Source organism: Notothenia coriiceps, unplaced genomic scaffold, assembly GCF_000735185.1.
Source record: "Notothenia coriiceps isolate Sejong01 unplaced genomic scaffold, NC01 NC01_scaffold00031749, whole genome shotgun sequence".
Taxonomy (NCBI): domain Eukaryota; kingdom Metazoa; phylum Chordata; class Actinopteri; order Perciformes; family Nototheniidae; genus Notothenia; species Notothenia coriiceps.
Window position 1 is genome coordinate 239,799 of NW_011364450.1, and position 13,928 is coordinate 253,726.

Genomic DNA, 13,928 nt, shown 5'->3' on the forward strand with positions numbered 1-13,928 from the left:
CCGCGCATGCTCTTCCAGCTTCGGTCTCCAAGAGTCACATTCTCCATGATGGGGTCCACCATCTTTCTTCGGCACAAAGGCTTTCCCTGCAACAGTCTTGATGGATGGTTTTAATCCGAATACAAGCACTACTATGAACCACTTTACATTTCGTTCCATATGCATATGATATCCTCATATGATTCTAGCTACCACACTTTCAAGACTGAGACAAATCAAACCAGAAAAAAACTAGATATAGTCTTCGGGGAACATACTGATTTTTAATATGAAATCTAACCCTTACTTTAATGAGTATCCCTCCATCACACACCCTCCTTGACCACTAGGCTGACTGTAATGCTGGACAGGTCAGATGTGTAGGTCAGCTCCTCGATTTCAAGCCAGGTATGGTTTTTGACCCCCACAGTGAGCACTTGGCCGAGATTGTTAACCAGAGCGGCTTAGCAAGCTAACTGACAAATGCTCCCAAGTCCTCCCTGGACCCCTAATTAATACCGACTTGCACCCATCCAGGTTGGTGAACACACTTTAAGAGTTGTGTACGAGTAACATCCAGTTTCAAGCTCCAGCTTTGGTGCAACCTGTAGTAGGCCTGGTCTCAGCAGATGGTGAGAAAAAGACGAGAAGTGTTAATAATGATATACTGTTTACACAGTTTGCAGAAAACTGCGTGTACCCAATCTGCTTATTTTTTCACTGGTGGTCCACATGAAGACCATTGACTCCATTAATATCGTTTAACTGATTCAGGTACAGCTGGTCTGTGAAAGAACCGTTACTTGTCTTACAGTTATTCATTACATTACATTGCATTTAGCTGACGCTTTAATCCAGACAGGTCGACTTACAAAAGTAACATTCGACCCGGGAAGTATACCAACCTTGAAGAAAAACAGAATCATATATGCATCAGGTTTCATAGAGCCAACATTTCAGGTGCTAACCTTCAAACTGGGCTTTAGATAAGCCATGCCTTCTATTAGGATATAAGTCTTTTTTAGTAATCTATTGCGTTCGAAGTTGGAGTCGAAAGAGATGAGTTTTCAGTCTGCGCCGAGAAGATCTGCAGCTTTCTGCGTCTGATTTCAATGGGGGAGCTCATACCACACATTCTGGAGCCGCGATAGCAAGACCCACGTGATTTTTGACTGATGGGAAATTGGGTCCCCCTCGCAGTGCGGGTGCATGCGAGCTGTTTGGCCTTGATGCAAAGAGCGGAGTGCTGTGGTTGTACAGTTTAACATGTCCTGGATGTAGGAAAAGGGCCAGATCCATTCGCAGCATGGTGCAAGTACAGTGTCTTGAAGTGGATTCTAGCAGTTACCATGGAAGCCAGTGAAGTGATGCGGAGGATGCGGCGTGGTGTGGGAGATATTTGGAAGTCATGAAGACCAGACGAGCCGCTGCATTCTGGATGAGTGCAGAGGTCGGATGCGCACATCAGGTAGACCAGACCAGGAGGGGTTGCATTGTAGTGGCGTGGAGAGACGAGAGCCTGGACAAGCCTGCGCTGTATTTCTGGGTCCAGCTGGGGACGTAAATCCGCCTGATGGTTGTAAAGCGTGGGTATCTGCAGCAGCGGGTTGTGCAGCAATGTTTGCAGTAAGGACAGTTTGTTATCTAGGACCCACCATACTGCAGATTCCTTGCAGTCTGAGTCGGGGAAACAACAGAGGGTGCCGATGTTGATTGTTAGGTCAGAAGTGGGGACATTCTTTCCCGGAAGGAAAAGCAGTTCAGTCTTGTCAAGGTTGAGCTTGAGGTGATGAGCAGACATCCACCGAGAGATATCTGCTAAGCAAGCAGAGATGCGTGCGACGACCTGGGTCTCTGAGCGGGGAAAGGACAGAATTTAGTTGGGTGTCGTCGCATTAGCAGTGGTATGAAACATGCAGGCTATGACAGCGAGGAGTTTGTGGTTCCAAGGAGAAAGAGAGAGGACCAAGAACAGAGCCCTGAGGGACCCTTGGTAGGTTAATTGACAAGGGTCGGACTCGGACCCTCTCCACAGTACCTGACTGTAGGTGCGTCTCTTTGAGGTATTGAGGTAGGAGGGAAAGTGCAGTGCCTGAAACTCCAAGTTCTTGGAGAGTGCGAAGGGAGGATCTGATGGTTCACACGTGTCCGAATGCAGCAGACAGGTCCAGAAGGATGATGACAGAGGAGAGGAAGCTGCTTTAGCCGTGTGCAGTTCCTCAGAGCACAGCAAGGAGAGGCATAGTTTCTGTTGAGTGACCTGCCTTGAAACCAGACTGGTGCGGATACTCCAGAAGGGTTGTTCTGATGGAGATAAACTAGGAGAGTTGTTTTAAAGAACAGCGCGTTTCAAGTGGTTTTAGACAGGAACGGAGAGAAGAGACAGGCCTGTAGTTTATAACATCAAGACGGGTTGAGAGTGGGTTCTTTAGGAGAGGGTTTACTTTTGCCTCCTTGAGACTGTTTGGAAAGTGACTAGAAGTTAGAGAAGTGTTGATGAAATGGGTGAGAAACGGTAGAATATCAGGAGCGATAGTCTGAAGGAGGTTTGAGGGGATAGGGTCCAGAGGACAGGTGGTAGGACGGGCAGAGGTAACGAGGGTAAGAACCTCACTTGGAGAGAGAGGGGAAAAGGAGGTCAGTGTGTGGGACAAGTCTTTTAAGAATACAAGTGCATTAAGGCAACACCCAGACAGAACCACCTGATAAGTAGAGCCAGAGCTTTTTAAGGAACTTAAACTTTGTCTGCGGTCCAAAGACCCAAGTAGATTAAAGGGGCCGCATTATGCTCATTTTCAAGTTTCATCATTGTATTTTGTGCCTGTACGATGACATGTTTACATGCTTTAATGTTAACAAAAAGTGCTTGCATATACTGCTCTTTTCACCCTCTGTCTGAAACCAGATTCCAGTGTGCTCTGATTGGTTAGCTGGCCGGCTCTGTTGTGATTGGTCAACTGCCTTGAGATGTCCCGTCCCCTATCACGTACAATGTGTTAAAGCGCTAGCCAATAGAGATGTCACTATGTTATGGAAGTAAAAACAGGAGTCCAATCGGGCACCCAAAAACATATAACACACCATAGGAAAAGGGAAAACCCAAAAAAGCATAATCGGGCCTCTTTAAACATTTCAACGTATGAAATGGCCAAAGCGGTTTACTCTTTTTTGAGTGCAACTACTATGGCCTCAAAGCGGCTCCGTCACATCCCAAAATGATGAGAAACCCAGATTGTACCTCTCTTCTCCCCTGTGAAAGGCACCAGGTCTTCTTGCTCAGGATCCTCTTTGGCCTGTTTCTCCAGATGGGCTAGCAGGTTATCTCTCTGAAATGTCCCAGTCGGATTTTTCTTGGTCTGGTCCTTCTGCCGCATCCCAGCAGGCAACAACGCATTCTAGACAAACAAGAGTTTACATCAGTTAAGGAGTGATACTGATTGTATCTAATTTCTTTCTTCCTATCATAGCGGTTAAGTGCTGTAGTATCTTGCATCAGGGCCGAAGAAGGAGAAACAACTACACATTTAGAGACGAAGAACAAATACTTTATACATGTGGTGATTAAGGTGTACGGTAGTTAATATTCAACTTCAGTCTTTTTTTAAATGAAAAACGGTTAATTCTTCTAGATTTTGCCTTTGGAAATAAGAATACACAATACCTTTAACCCCCTAAATTAAAAAAATAAACCATGAAATGCAAATAACACTAGTAATGTAATGTATTTGTTTACATTTAAAAGAAGCAAACAAATCCCAGTGGCAGAATACTCTACTACAAAAAACACTACCAAAATTAAGCCCAACGGTAATATGGTCATTTTTGCATCACATTTGAAAACATGTTACACAAGTATTACAGTATTAGAGCAAAGTGATATCGACTGAGCTCTGTTTAATTTAACTCCCACATCAGTCCCTAACTACAACTCCAGCCTAAAACAGGACCCAGAGATTTCCAAGAGCATTACTGGTCCCTACGTTATGCTCAACCCATAGCAGCATTCAAACCAAGCTCTTACGAATGCTACTTATAGCTTCATATCTTATCTTTCCTCTCAGCGCTCTCTCCTCATGACTGTGTCTCTCTTAAACGCTTTGACTCAAGGCCAGCAAACAATTTACAAAAACAAACCAAACAAGTGCCAGTGTCAGACTAGTTACATGATAACTTGGGTTTAAATGTACTCTTTTAAAGTCAGTTTTTCAAATGTGGTCTTTCCAGTAGTGGTCGGTAAGTGTTCACATGACTTAAAGCAGTATTTATAGTAAAGCCAGGAGTATATCACATCGTCACTGCCAAGCTCTTAATGTCACACGTTGTATCAGCCTTAGATAACAGGCACACTTGGAGCATTTTATTTTTACCAGCATGAGACTTTGTCTTTCTCTCCTGTCACTTACTTTACTACTATGTGTCCTTTTTTTTTTACCTGTCTCCAAGCTTTTACCAGTAATCTAGATACATTTTATTTAAACTTTCCCAGATTTAAATGTAAGAGCTTTAATTCAAAGATGTCACAACAAGTCTTTAGTTATAAAGTGACAGTACTGTATGTCATGTCTTAGAAAAGTAAACAGTACTGTATGTCATGTCTTAGAAAAGTAAACAGTACTGTATGACCCATTCCAAGTTGGAATGGGTCATTGAAAGACAATACTGTACAGTATGCACAAAAACACAAAGTATTCTCAAGATCATCGACAATAAATGAATCTCACTACCGCAGTACAGTTTGCAAGCATGCTGTTTTTTTTTTTAATGTCTTACTGGAACTGACATGGGAAGTACTGGGAAGGTTAGAGTGGGCACTTCACTGTTGTGCAATGGGTTACCCTCATAAACAGGCACAAACAAGGTAAGCACGCACTGCTTCTGACTATTTCCTCTGTTTACGTCATGAAGGAACTTCGGTCACTCCCTGCTGGCATCAGTCTCGCTCCCACACACACACGCACACGCACACGCGCACACACACACACATGCGCGCACACACACACACACACACACACACACACACACACACACACACACACACACACACACACACACACACACACACACACACACACACACACACACACACACTGAGTTCTGCACATTATACCCTTCCAGTCATTCCCTGGCATTGAGGGGATATCCAGCCTCTTTATGAGCAGTTGGAGAGTCATCACAAAGCTATTACAGCTGCTGTCACCATCTCCACCCATGAAACATCACTGAGGGTACAAACCTGGAGGTTGATTCATCAAATACAACAATTATTACCGTAATCTTGAGCAAAGCAAGCATCATAACAAAATCAGACACATACGTTTCCCCATACACTGTTCCCCATACTTCCTCAGACATATAAGTACAAATTATTATTGATATTTCTTTAAGGGAAATAGCACCAAAAAAAAGTGAATGACTATTCTGGACAACAAAAGGGGACATTGTCATCTTCTATTGTTTGTTATGATGACTGACTAACAGTTCAAAACTAAACGTCTTCAATGTACAAGGATGGAGCCTCATATCTGAGAAGCTAGAACCACCAATGTCTGGCTTTTTTTCTTGCTTGTAATATTAACTCCATGCTGCCTCATTGTGCAGTTACACTTACTGCCAACTGACTGCTAGTAAATAGGTTTTTGATTGGCTGGTCTTCCGTACACTACATACAAAGCAAAGTGCATTAGCTGCCACTGTACTATTACTGTGTAACGGATTCAAGATTACTCATAGTTTCACGAGCATTAATCTTTTGCACTTGTTTGAGTGGATGAAAAAATTACAGTAAACAGTATTTCAGATTATATCACACAGCTATTTAGTTATAGCAATATACAGCATAGTCAGGGGCCTCTGTTTAGCCTGTAAGACCACCTCACACTCCACTGACACCAACACAGCGACATAAACTCTTTATGGACTTCATACTATAAACTTACATCAGGATCCAGCTCCTCTAATTCATCCTCTAATCGCTGCAGCTCTTCCTCTGACAGTTTCTTCAGCAGCTCGTCCTCGTCTATGTCCCTGTACTTATCCATCTCCTTCTTCATAACCGACATGATGGACACCTGAAAACATGGATAGGCCCACTCTCAATTCAACATGATAATAAATAGCCACATTATTGACAGGAATGTAAGGTTTTTATACCATAAAATAAACGTTTGGGTAGAACATTTTAACCAACTTACTTTTCATTTCTTTCAATGACAGTGGGCTTTAACAATAATTTATAACACAGATCGTACACTTACATTTCTTGTACCTAAAATAACTTGAGGTGGTATAATTAAACCAAACCTTTGTAACATAAGATTAAGTGCCTCCAGGGAAAAAATATATTATACAAATAAACAAAGGGATCTTGGAGGTATTCAAATAGTTCCCTCACCTCAATCACCCCTCCAAACAGGAAAAGGCCAAATGTAGGAGATCAGGAGCCTGCAAGACCCTACACTTTGAGAAAAATAATCTGTCGATCAAATCAACAGCGAAATCCCTCAAATGAATGGTCAAATAACATAGGGTTTGAGATGAGAGACAAGCATAGCTGACTGTTTTTGACAAACAAAAACATTACTATGGCAAGAGTCATTTTATGTGGAGTTAAAATAAAACTTGAATGCACTTACCTCAATGACCCCTGGCTCAGGGGTAAAATAACAGCAAAGGCAGCCAAGTGCCTGTCACGCTCCTGAGATGGACCTGGAAGAGGAAGAAGAAGAGTGTAGAGAGATTAATTGACCTTAAAATGAAAAAGCAATAGATACACTCAGTCATTTATGGAGGAAGATATTAAGCATTATATTTCACAGCTTTCTGTGTTTTTTTATTTCAGCTTCTTCACTTTTTCCTAAAGTAACTAACAGCATAGCTACATCTAATTTTCCGATAGTATTCCATTTGCACATAAAAGCGTTTGGTTAGCTATGTGCTACAAGCATTATGTTTTCAGAGTAGACAGCTAGTGTCACATATTTGTTAGCAGGATTTCTTTAAGGAAACAAACTGGTCTCAAAGCAATAGTTTGATATTTTGGGGAGCAAAAACAAGAGTTAGATGATAGTTTGATAACACTCTCTTGGCTCTACAACTAGCTAAACTTAGCACACCAACTGTAAATGCTAGCCTGGCGCTGTCCAGACAATTTCTTGACTAGGAGCAGTAACTTCCAGGAATCTGCACCTGTTGGCTACCCCCATACAATGGCCAATTGTTATGTTTGCATAACATGATGAAACATTTGAATCGATGAGCTTTAGAGTTGATTGATGGTTTCTGTTACCTTTGGTCAGAGCCAGGCTTGCTGTTTCCCTCCGTTTCCACAATTGTTGCTAAGCTAAGCTAACTGGCTGTTAATTGTAGCTTCATAGAGTATTTAACATAGTGATAGAAGAGTGGTAATGATATTCAATGACTGTATTTAATAACATCAATCTAAAATCTTCCATAAATTACGAGGGTACATGATGTAATTTAAGGTAACACCTGGCAATATCAATTAATTGCTAGAATTTTGGTTTATTAATCTCAACCAGGATTACAAAACAAATAGATATGGTTGTATGGCAAAAGAAGAATCCATTACATTTCAACAATCAATGTGAAGAGAAAGGGATTATTTTTCAATGTTGTTTACATTGTGAGACAAGGCATTTTGCCTTGGCGGAGATCCGCTCTCAGACTATCTTTCTAGTTTAATGGCTTGAATATATCTGAAATAAAAAAATGGTTGATTGTCTACGGTTTGCCTCATCTAGGCCTACTCATTTGGAAAAGGGAAACCACGAGAGAGGCAGTGTGACTTGCTGCAGCAGCTAAAGAATGTCCCACTCCCTTTTATGAGATTCTAAGACTCCAAATCTCAATAAGCACGCAGATGCTCTATGTCCTCCCAGAATGATATCCTGTCACTGATCCCTCCGCCATGAATCACTGCAGGAAGTGCTGTTTTTTCTCAAAGCTCGCTGCAGAAAAATGAAAAAGTCAACACAGGATACACTAAATATCTTATCCCAAAAAGTTCATTTATTTTTCTCTCCTACTCTGCCAACAATATGGACAGATGGAAGATCTGTTTTCTTTCTCTCTCATTGTCTACTTTGCAGTCCAGATAACTGATGATAGATGAGCAGCAGCAGAACATTTGTGGGTAACAGCTCTAAGCCACTGTCCCTTAAAACTATGGGTCAGGGTTCAAAATGCTTTGTGAGCTGCTGCTGATAGATGTCCACATGACAACACTAATAATAACTACACTGAGCCTGCATCAAAGGATGAGAATGATCTCAAATGAAGAAAAAGGGTTGTGATGGAGCCTAAAAACTCAACCTGCAAAGAACTTCCATTCAAGAAGGGAAGATATTCCTTTTTGATCTTAAGTATGACAGCAAGTGTGTTTTGACTAACCTCCTAACAGGTGGAGTCAAGCGTGCTGTTTTTTTGTTCTGCTTTCTTTAAGCTCCACAACAGGACAAGTTTCCAAAACCAAAAATGAAGAACTGGGCTCTATTCCAAATAACACTGCAAGTCTGCTGGAAGAGGGCGACCTGCTGTGATGATGTCAAACAGACCCGTGCTTGTATTTATAACGTTATTACAAGCTTCTGCTTCATTGGAGGACATTCAGTGGGTAGAGAGGAAAGACAATTAAATTTGACCTGAGTTAGAATGTACCCTATAAAGTTATAAACACTTTACTTGAACCCTGACCTCTAAACTTGTCCAGTCCTCAAGTCTCCAAGAATAGCAGCAGAACCATTCATCAAGTTTGATGTGTGTGAAACTTTTTAATTGATGTAGATTAAACATGTTTTAAACCTGATTTGCAAAAGTCAGCTTTCCTGCAACAAAATGCTCTGAGTGCCTGCTCTACCAGAAATTGTATTTGTATATATTTCAGTTTGATTTTAACTGTAAACCCTGCTCCAAGTTTTTCAGTTGTAAAACATATCTCCGAAAAACTCACATGCTCATAGAGAGGCCAAAGATTTGTTCAGCCAATAAATCTGAACATAAAACAGAGTTGAGGGCACTGCAGTGGATATTTAGATGATTCAGCGGACAACTTCCTGCTTAATGTCTTCAAACAGCTCCCATTGTCCTGATAAACAATCACATGTACAGTAAGTGTCGTGTGAGTATTCCACTTAAAACTTCTTCAGTTTGAGAGGTAAAAGATATATTGCTTTCATGTTTGAGTCCAGTTAACACTATTTTCATTAAAAACTATGATGGACATTTGTCTAAACTAAACAAATAATCGATTAAAACATAAAATAATTTGCAGATTAATCGATAATGAAAACAATTTTCAGTTTCATCCATATAAAAGAGGTTCCAATGACAGATACCAGTCATAAGCAATGATAATAATGAGGAATAAATGTCCTAATCTGGTCAACCTGAGAATACTAACCCGCTACTAACAACATTCCTAGAGGGATAAATCATGTATAAGACATCATGCTTCATGCTATCAATCTTCTGTTGTTTATGAATTCAAGTGTTGTTTCAACATTTGTAGGATGTCTATGTAAACTTTTTTCGCAGGATTGCAGTTGTTAGAATGGTCTCTGAAATCTTCCAGCATAAAACAGCTGAGAGGCAACTGGTCAGCTTTCCCCTGCCTGTGGCTTTGATAAGCTACAGTAGAGAGAGTGTGTGCGTGTGTGTGTGTGTGTGTGTGTGTGTGTGTGTGTGTGTGTGTGTGTGTGTGTGTTTTCTGCTGTGACAGTAACAAGGGTGTCCACTTACATAGTTGTGAGTACAAGTGAAATGCATAGATATGCTTACCAAAATAGATTAGTAGACCACAGGTTTCTTTTTCAAGTTCTTATCATTGATTGATATTAGTGTGTGAAATCCACCGAGCATTGTTTTTAGAAATGATCTCATTCTGCCACTTTATGGAGCAAACTAAACCCATGGTTATGTGTGCTGTGTCGTTAGTCTCCACTTTGGGGACCAGTCGTAGGCCTATATCATAAAGATTATAACAAGGGGCCTGAGGACCGACTATTTGGTGCCTTCTGCAAAGGTCAAAAAGTTATGTGTGTCACTGATCGGAGTTTCGTTTCAAGATGGCTAGTGCGATTATACAATACATATCCAAGAGAAGATGCTGATTAAATACTCCGCAACAGCGAGCTCAAAACTTAAAGTGAGGCGACTAAAGATTGAGTTTTGTGTCGTCAGTGAACCACAAGAGTATGCATGGCTATACTCAAGGAAAGTAAGTGGACAACCAAAATGTAGCAAGTAACAAAGGTTACAGGGTTCAATTTACTCTACAGTGATGCATTTAGGTCACAGAGGAACTGACATCCAACATGTCAGCCGCCAACTGTTCCATCTCACTAGAGTAGAACTGTAATCCTGATTATACATGGTGTATTTTTTTTTAAATCATCAAAAACCTTGGAAAATGAACCAATTTAGCTCAAGCTTTTGCTCAAAAGTATGTTGTTGTTGCAGTGACTTTTACTAAAGTTTTTACAGACGTTAAGAGATACCGCAAGCTATATTGAGAATATGTACAATCACTAATACACACTAACCAATTGTATCACTGGGGTCAAATGTGCCATAACAGAACATTTTACTGATTTATTTGTATCAAGTTGCACTTGTATGTGATAAGGACTGCATTAAAGACCTCATCTATGTAGGGCTTTAGGGTTAGGACTTGCTGAGGGCCATTATATCAAGAGTGGAGCCTACAACAGCCAATAAGATATTCTCCAACAGGTAGGAAAATACTGGCAGTGACATTAAGAACAACTATTCAGTGTTTCTGGAGGAGCCCCCTTTATACTCAAAGACATGGAGGAACCGGATTACTCCCAGCTTTCTTTTAGGTGTTCTCCTGCACATTATTTTAACCAAGATATTGTGAACTTCACGCATTTGACTGTTTTACAGGCTGCAGTATCATTTTTGCATTTATTTCCGTACCTCCTCCAGCGCTATTTATAGCCGGACAGTCCCGCTGGGTGACAGCAACGAATACTTTGACCAGATATGGTTTCCTTCAGAGCCGCCTGGAGTCGCGCCGCGCGGTCCGCTCTGCAGCACGCGCAAAAACCGGGAATCCGCAGAAAACTCCAAACCAGCAGAAAGCGTCCAGATAATCCCGAATGCAGCAGATTTCTCAGCGTGCTCAGTTTCCTCCCCCGTCAGTGCTCGTCTCTCGGCGGGTTTACGGAGGCAGAAACTCGTCTCCCGTAAAGGGCAAAGTAAACTTATGTGGAGAGATCCTCCTCCTCCCCTTCCTCCCCCCAACACGGCTGCCCTGTCACTCCAGTGATGTCATCCAGTGGAACTGTGTCCATTATCGGACACCTTTCTCCATCATTTAATAAACTATAACGTGAAATATGTACAAGCGTGCTCCTTAATGTAATTTTGAACAACGCGAGACAGTTTGTTATCGTTGCAGAATTGGTTTGACAAAAAAGAGATTGGTTCAGTTTTTTTTCCAATAGTTTACATGTCATCTGAACCAGTTAATCCCAATCCATACCAATATAATTACTTTGACGATAAAACAATTTGTGTTCTTAGATTTTAGAGCTTCTTCTTAGAATATTTTAAGAAAATTGCTGTTTTTCAACAAAACTCTTGGATTTCTATATTGCTTCCATATCACGTGATCCTGTGAAGACAAATCAACATGCAGTATTGTATTACTATTTATATTTAATGTACTTTAGTGCTTCTTCTATTTCATATGAATATTTGGATTTTCTACTTTGAGTAAATAGGTCACAACATGAAAATATATCAAATTAACTAAAATAGTCTTCTATCTGGCTAATTTCTGCACACTACAATTGGCATCCAGCTTGTTTATGGGGACGATAGGTTGGGACGTTGCCAGGAGTTCAATGTAAAGCCAGCACACATTTCCAATTTAACGTCAAGTACGCAGCAAATCTGGATCAACTCCGTTGTACCCGCGTTTTTAGAGATGTGGGTAAGGAGGAAATGAGAGAGGGTTGTATTTTCTGAAACTTTATGTTTCTCTCCTTACACACCGGGGACACATTTATATATAAAAGACATAAAAAACAGGGAAGTTTTGCATAATAGGTGACCTTTAAGTGATGTTATTAAACTCTTTAATTTAGTTTTAATCAATTAATACATGTATTGTGTAATACATATAATTAAGTTGTGAAAATATGATTTTTTAGGTTAATACATTTAAAAGAATTGAGACAACAGATTGTCATTTTTTTTTATGATTTGGAGATAAACAAATCAGATTTTGAACCACAGCAGAAATGTACAACTGGCTATCTTCAAGCCATCAAGCATCTGCTCAATTGTTTTGTCAAGATCTTTTTAATTCTAAAGCTTTAATACACAAATCATCTTTAGACACTCTGCTTTTCTAAGATTTGGTAAAAAAAAAGGAAAATCTTATGTTTTTTTTATTACCCAAAACGTATTCCCTGTAAGTAAGGACTAAAACATATGAATAATAGAGAATTGTAAAGCTTCTCAGTCATTTTAACCAGGATCTGCGGTCATCCAATCAGGATTCAGTACTGTGACTGCAGTCTTATAATTTCTCCACCAGCAGAGGGCATCTCCATCACCTCCACAGTCATGTTGGATGATGTTAGTGTGTTAAGGCCCTGAGAGTGGAGCAGCTGTGTGTGTGTGTGTGCTAACCAACAACTTTAATGTTGAAACAGTAAAACATTACAACTTATTGTCAGCCAAGAGAGGTTCAAACACAAATGTAGATAAGGGCTGTCAAGTCATTTAATATTGATTAATGTAAAAACATATTAACAAAATTAAGCAAAGTAAACCACACAGCAGAATGCATTAAGCACAGCAAACAAGAACAAATCAGATGGTGGAATTTAATAGTGCAAAGACAAAACAAGCAACATATAGGTAACTCAAAAATCCCCTCCTGTCTCACGTTGACATGGCCCTTAACAATAATACAGAAACATTCAAACGTGCTTATTCAAAGTCTTTGATTAGGAGATCCATCCAGAACGCTGAAAACAAACCGAGGGCAGAGAAACCAACTTGTGGCTTTCAAAGTTCACCATTTGTAAAGAAGCAGAAAAGATACAATTGTTTACCATGGTGCATGATAAGAAGTCCTAGGCAGCCGACGACAGCTCTCCGCCAATGTCGGCCATGAGGCTGTGAATCCACAGGTCCCTCTCCTCAGTTGTAGTGTCCACCAGGTAAACCGACAACCTCCGCTCCCAGAGCTCACCTTTGACCTCGCACACACTCTCCACCTGGGCGACCAGCGCTCGGTCCTCCACGTGGTTCCTGAACAACATGGAGGCCTCCTCCGACCACTGGCGCTGCGTCGTACCTGCAGAGCAAAAATTTTGTAATCCAAACGCATCTCTTTACATAATCAAAGACAAAAAAATACATATTTGTAGGAGAGCCTTATGATGGGACTCACCTGCCAGTTGTGCAGTGATAGCCTGGAAGGGCAGCTGTCTGAATTCCTCGATCAGAGGCCGGAGGAAAGTGCTGCGGACCAGCTCATGTTTGCCATAGTCCAACTCGAAGACAGAAACCAAGCCGTTGGCCAGAATCCCCTTCACCTGCACGCGATGCCAACTAGGTGGAGGCAGGCAACAGTTAAGCCATCAACCAACATGTTGTAAAAAAAAGTCTTTCTCATGACGTTACAAAATAGATAGATTTTTTGTGGGACACACAACCAGCACAAGGGCAGATATCAGTAGAACTTCTTGTAGTCATCACACCTGGCAGGGTCAAAATGATCATTATACGAGGTTGATTATTTTAACTAGGGGTGCACCGAATGGGAAATTCTTGGCCGAAACCGATACCGAAAATAGGAAACAGTGGCCGAAAACCGAATGCCAAAAGGCCGAAAATGATTAATAGAAATATATATATATAATGTATACATTTTTTACCATTATTAATTC

The 13,928-nt window shown here is 40.8% G+C and overlaps 2 protein-coding genes across 2 annotated transcripts in view; both read right to left on the reverse strand.

Moving 5' to 3' along the window:
- The window catches only part of tmod1 (tropomodulin 1), a 29,531-nt gene extending 18,324 nt beyond the window's left edge, over window positions 1-11,207 (reverse strand). The window contains exons 1-6 of the mRNA XM_010788226.1: window positions 10,936-11,207; window positions 6,612-6,684; window positions 6,371-6,435; window positions 5,916-6,047; window positions 3,218-3,374; window positions 10-86 (exon numbers count right to left, since the gene is read on the reverse strand). Of these exons, the coding sequence (XP_010786528.1) occupies window positions 10-86; window positions 3,218-3,374; window positions 5,916-6,038 (357 nt within the window). The 5' untranslated portion in view covers window positions 6,039-6,047; window positions 6,371-6,435; window positions 6,612-6,684; window positions 10,936-11,207. The remainder of the gene's footprint in view (window positions 1-9; window positions 87-3,217; window positions 3,375-5,915; window positions 6,048-6,370; window positions 6,436-6,611; window positions 6,685-10,935) is intronic.
- A 1,634-nt stretch (window positions 11,208-12,841) lies between these two features.
- Window positions 12,842-13,928, reverse strand: part of LOC104960248 (tudor domain-containing protein 7B-like) — a 3,507-nt gene continuing 2,420 nt past the window's right edge. Inside the window, exons 2-3 of the mRNA XM_010788227.1 lie at window positions 13,430-13,590; window positions 12,842-13,333 (exon numbers count right to left, since the gene is read on the reverse strand). Coding sequence (XP_010786529.1) covers window positions 13,110-13,333; window positions 13,430-13,590 — 385 coding nt within the window. The 3' untranslated portion in view covers window positions 12,842-13,109. The remainder of the gene's footprint in view (window positions 13,334-13,429; window positions 13,591-13,928) is intronic.